The sequence below is a fragment of the Clytia hemisphaerica genome, unplaced genomic scaffold (genome assembly GCF_902728285.1).
Source record: "Clytia hemisphaerica strain Z4C2 unplaced genomic scaffold, Clytia hemisphaerica genome assembly, whole genome shotgun sequence".
In the NCBI taxonomy this organism is placed as follows: domain Eukaryota; kingdom Metazoa; phylum Cnidaria; class Hydrozoa; order Leptothecata; family Clytiidae; genus Clytia; species Clytia hemisphaerica.
Window position 1 is genome coordinate 1,182,047 of NW_027103512.1, and position 5,679 is coordinate 1,187,725.

Consider the following 5,679-nt stretch of genomic DNA (forward strand, 5'->3'; position numbering starts at 1 on the left):
TTACACCAAATATTTTAATTGTACCGAATGAGATGCCTTTAGTATGAATAGATAGAAATTGTCAGTAGGAAAAAGCTGGGAAGGCCAGTTTTAGAGATATCAATCTCATCAATTATTCTATTCTCCTTACATTGGCAAAATGACTATTTTGATAAAATAATGATCTGATGATCAAATATAAAGCTTCCTAAATAAATTCCAGCTCAACTTTTGCCACTAATTAATTTGATGCCAAAAATACAAAAGGATAGATATTGACACTCTATTCAAGCTCCAAGAGCGTTGAAATGGCTGCTCTACACGTTTTGTACGTGGCTTTATAATCACTGTAGGTGAGACAGGGGTGAGCTTTACTCTTCAATTCGATAAATAAATGATCATAAGAGAAAGACTCTACGGTGGAGAAAGAGGAAAAACTCGACAACCCAAATTTATCTGGTCGCCGGTCGTGGTCGCTGGTCGTGGTCGCCATTTCTGGTCGATGTTTAGAAACTCCCTGCTAGGGATTCTTTGTTCATCCAGTAGACATTCATTTCTTGCAGGCTAAATATGTTTAAGTGATAAAACTTTGCAAAAAATGTTATTAAACTTATCTATTTAAAGAGTACATCTAAATTACTATGCTTAAAAATTTATTTTTAGCAAAAAAATATCAAGTACGAAAAATTGAAATTATTTTCTTTGTAAATACTTTTTTTGTGAAATATTTATATTACGTAAAAGAAGAAAATTTAAATCTGATTTAATATGCGTTTATGAATGTAATGTAATGTCTTTCTTATCTCACATTTGAGCCCCATTTGAGTTCAGAGCTGTTTCCCAATCAGGATGAAATTGTAAGGTGTTTTTCTAACCGGGGCCTTTTTATTCATTAGGGCCCACCGGGTTTTTGAAACAGAGGTGAAAACAATAAGTTATCTATAACTCGAGCAGGTTTTCTGGTCCCTTCAGTTAACAATACCTTATAAACCTTAATTTGTATGTCGAAATTTCTATAATTCGAACAAATTTGTGTTTCCTGTGTGTGTTTAGGCTTCTGCTCATCCTCTAGCGAAAAGAGTTTCTTATAGAGGAAGTATATCTATAAAGGTCTGAATTATTATAAAGCCTCCTCTGTAATATTTGACCAAAAAACAACACGCACAGTTAACAGGGACATTGTCTTTTCTTTGAATCACCATTGTTCGTTTGACTTCTATCAGCCACCTTCAAAGAACTGTCATCAATCAAAACACGATGATCCTTACTTGATAAAAGTTTTTGACCAATAACCTCAAATATTGAAGTTACATTAAAAGCATTCAAGGCTGAACATTCTCTAAAAATAGCTCCAGTTTCATTTGCAAAGTCTCTTCCGGTTTGTTCTAACACCTCTCTCTTGTCCTCCAAATCGTTCTTGTTGCCAGCAATTACCAAAACAATATTTTCCGGTCCGTGTTTTTGGAGTTCCTCCATCCATCTTTTAGCACCTAAGAACGATGTTTTGGATGTAATATCGTAAACAATAATTGCAGCCGCAGCTCCTCGATAATAGATTGGTGCCATTGAATGATACCTGAGATAGATACATTGAATATTATACATGGTCTGGAAGTCCCAGCTCAGAGGTTGGCCGATTTTTTATTTTGGTCACGTGATCAATTCTGCCTCCGAACCAAGCCGACTTCCTGACCATGTATAATTCTAGTGACTATGCTGAGATAGATACATTGAAATATAAAATTCCAAAATTCTAATCTAATTTTTCTTGTAGTAAGGGCTTCCATAGGCCTCTAATTCTCGAAAATTTTCGAAAGACTTTTTTCAGAACATTGATTTTTGGGATTACTTCCTTCAATCTACAAAGTTAATTTTGGACTTTAAAAAAACGAAATTATTTAATTGGAAACTATTATAAACTAAACGTGACGAAAACAAGTGTAAACCAATAAATGACTGGTAGATTTGATATCAGTCTCAAAATATTCTTATTTTGTTGCTTACAAGGGGAAAATTGAAGTATTTAAGGTAAGGTTTAATATAAGTGAAACATAAAAAGCCTTGTGATGTGTAGCCAAATCAAACACATTTTTCTTATAAGGTTTAATGGATATATTCGGTTCAAACTAATTTGACCCTTTACTCCAAGGTCCCTAGGTCAATTAAAAAATGGCTCACCTTTCTTCGCCAGCTGTGTCCCATATATGGAGATTGACCTCGTGCCCATCTACGGTAAGCATTTTCGTGAAAAACGATGCAGCTATGGTGCTCATAAGCTCACTTTTGAATTCATCACGGACAAATCTGAGTGCCAAACATGTTTTACCAACATTTTTGTCCCCAATCAAACAGATTTTGATATCTTTGGATGGCGTTTTCAAGTTCGTTTGAGTTTTCGCCATTTCAACTGACAATTTTGATATTTTTCTTCTAAACACATAAGCAAGAATGAATCCTTCTTCCCCTTGGTCAACTTTACCATAAAATAAAGTGCCGTTAGCAACCTTTAAAAGAGGTTTGGGTAGAATGGCAGGGAAGCCATTTTTCCAAGTCATGAACAATAGTTTGACATTTTTTTGTCAACATACCTAGAAAAGATAAAAACAAGAACCAATACTCTTTTGAAGCTCCAAAAATATTTTCCTTTATATATTCTTGTCAATACACATTTCTCGAGATGCATAAATTTATTGTTGTCCTCGTTTTCAAACAGATTTCATTGCTATAAAATTACATATTCACAATGATAATTGTGTTGTTTACACCTCATGAGACATTTTGAATTTCAAGTACTTTTGTTTTAGAGTTAACGTTTGCCCCCGGGGGGGGGGTACTAGGGCAAAATGAGTTACGGGGATGCTCCGCTGGTCAGGGTACCTTTTTTAACCTCCACGAGTCCCAGGTAGGGTCGCAAAAACACCAAAATAGAAAAATCAGTCCCTCGTAGGGTGCCTATTTTTGGAAAATTTGGGGAAAAAGTAGAACATTTTGCAATTTCAGTCCCATTCAGGGTCACTTTTTTCGCAAATTTCGAGTCCCACGTAGGGTCCATTTTTCGAACCTCAGCGGAGCACCCCCGTCGGTCGACAAGGGTAGTACCCCCCCCGGGCGTTTGCCTTTTGGGAATTTAAATTGGTTTAAATGTATAATTTCATAGCAATGAAATCTGTTTGAAAACGAGGACAACAATACATTTATGCATCTCGAGAAGAGTGTATTTGCAAAGTCACACCATCGAGATAGTGGATTTTCACCGCCTTTTAAAACAAGCGTGTAGTTCTTAATAATACGTTGCAAATTAGCCTTGAAACTTGAATATCTCGACTTCGTAATGTAAAATATTTGGGCAAGATCTCAGAAGGATTAGAAAGATTAAACAATCGAAGAATGTTAAATATTACTGCTATGTTTATGTAGCTCTCAGTGAAAAAAACAACAACAGAAAGCAGCAAAACAAAACTACCCATCATCAGTCAATACTCTCCAGTTAATTAAAGCTTACATCTAATTGAAATTTCCTATCTGTTTTATAAGACTTCTTCTCTACTTTCATTTTCGAGCATGAAATAAGATCAAGGTTAAAACCCTTCGAAGCACGTAAAAGAGAAAGTAAACAGAGCTTTGATCGAGTTTTGTACTTTACTCAATTTCTTAGAATTTCGAGTGTTAATCCCTAGAAAGTTTTTGCAGTGATAGCCACGAAAATAAAGTTTTGCATAAGTTTCCACTGCCACTTTTCTATCGGACCAGGACTCCCGGTAGTTGAAAAATGAACTTCGGAAAGTTAAGCAGTTTCGTAAGTAAACACAAGACTTTTCCGCACCTTTAGAAGCAAACCCTTTCCAATCTCATGCCAATTATTGCAGGAAAAATAGTGAAAAGATTCTGGAAAAGTGAAAAGAATGCAAAACGACGATACTTCAATAACCCAATGTGTGTCAGGTCAAACCAAGTACAAGGGGTTAACTTAAGAAACTGTCGAGGAAACGATGTACTTTTGACTGTCTTTTGCACTTAGCATATATTTTCAGTTTTAGAAAAAGTTTAGATAACCATAAATTGAGTCACAAGTGTGCATCTTTCTATTAATATCTTTTAAAAAATGTACAAAAATCTATACTCTTGAAATGCGAACTATAGTCCCTATTTTGAAAAAATATAAATTGATAAGAACCTATCCAATTTACACCGAAATTTCCATACCATCTTATTCAAAATACAATCAATATCTAACTGGCATTGGAAGGTAATATAAAAGAAACGCTCAAAACGAAGGAAGATATGATGTAGCCTATTCAATCAGAAGCTCGTATCATAACGACCGGGCAAAGGGAAATTATGAAAAGACACTTGAGGGGAATCCAAAATAAACGATTTGCAGGAAGCACACCAAAACAACATAACGCTACCAAATCTAGGCTACGTCATATCTTCCTTCGTTTCCCCCGGTAGGGGTTACTAGTGGCCGCCTATAGCAGTGCCTATAGACCAAGAGTAAGGCCTAAAAGCCTTGAGCTTTCTATTGTGTAGACTATACCAAATCTAGATTGATTTAAAACTGTCAGTTTTGTGTTTTCGTATAAAAATTAAACCACGACCGTCATTAATTATCAACGAGAACAGGGGGGGGGGGGTACCAAGTCAGTGTACTGGACCATAGGGTACTAACTTGATTTTTGGATTTTTTTCCAAAAAATTAGACCACCACCCTTTTTAGTACACTGTACTAACTTTTTTTCACGGTCGGGGCTTTGACACCACCCTTTTAGTACACTGTACTAACTTTTTCATTGTATTTTTCTCAGAGGACCACCCTTTTAGTACACTGTACTAACTCAATTTAACCTTAAAAAATATACCACCCCACCAGCTATGGGCCAGTACACTGACTCGATACCCCCTGACGAGAATTAAAAAGACGCATTCAAAATTAACAAAAATGAGTTTGACGAGATCTTTCTAAGGAAATTCTAGTCTACAGGCACTGCTATAGGCGGCCACTAGTAACCCCCCCCACCGGGAATTGCTTATTAATAGGTTTAAACATAATAAACAACTTTCACAAAACATGTTCATCAATAGAAATTTTAACGCTCGAAACGAAAGAAGATATGACGTAGCCTAAAGAAATCCAAAATCAAACGACAACTAAAATTGAAATGGTTTTAAGTCCAATTTGACCAGTTTTGACTGAATGATTATTTTTGAAATATTTCTTCACAGTGATAACGTTCGATGATCAAGGATTTACTTCGGTGAAAATGATAGTTATAGCACTTTTCTACTAGATCTTTCCAACGATATCAAATTTATAAAGATTGAAGAATTCCTTCAAAAGTTATAAGTAAAAGAAAAAAGAGTGCACTCTTATCGTGAATAGACTTTAGTACATCCGAGTATGGTCCTCTTCAAACAAGTTCTGGGCATGTCTCTAATAAGAATTAAAAGTTCGATTTTTCCTTATCACGCTTTAGAATCATGTCGCCAATAATCAGCCTGTCAAGCATCTTTTCGTGTTTAAGTATATACCAATTGTTGTCTGTCCTAAACCATTCAAGTTGTCACTTTATTTCTCATGTATAGTACTTGATAGTCATTTTATTTCATTGGAATGCATAGTAATACCGAACCACCTGCACAACGAAAAATTGCCACCATTTGTCAATCGCTTTCTCAAAAACCACCAAAATTCGCCAATTA

At 35.4% G+C, this 5,679-nt stretch overlaps 1 protein-coding gene across 1 annotated transcript; it reads right to left on the reverse strand.

Annotated features, from left to right (window-relative positions):
* Nucleotides 1-803: 803 nt before the first annotated feature.
* LOC136799283 (uncharacterized) lies at nt 804-2,563 on the reverse strand. The gene is made up of 2 exons (XM_067055982.1): nt 2,158-2,563; nt 804-1,555 (listed from the first exon to the last, which is right to left on the reverse strand). Exons 1-2 carry the CDS (start codon nt 2,532-2,534, stop codon nt 1,147-1,149), a joined length of 786 nt encoding a protein of 261 aa, XP_066912083.1. The 5' UTR covers nt 2,535-2,563; the 3' UTR covers nt 804-1,146.
* Nucleotides 2,564-5,679: the final 3,116 nt, after the last annotated feature.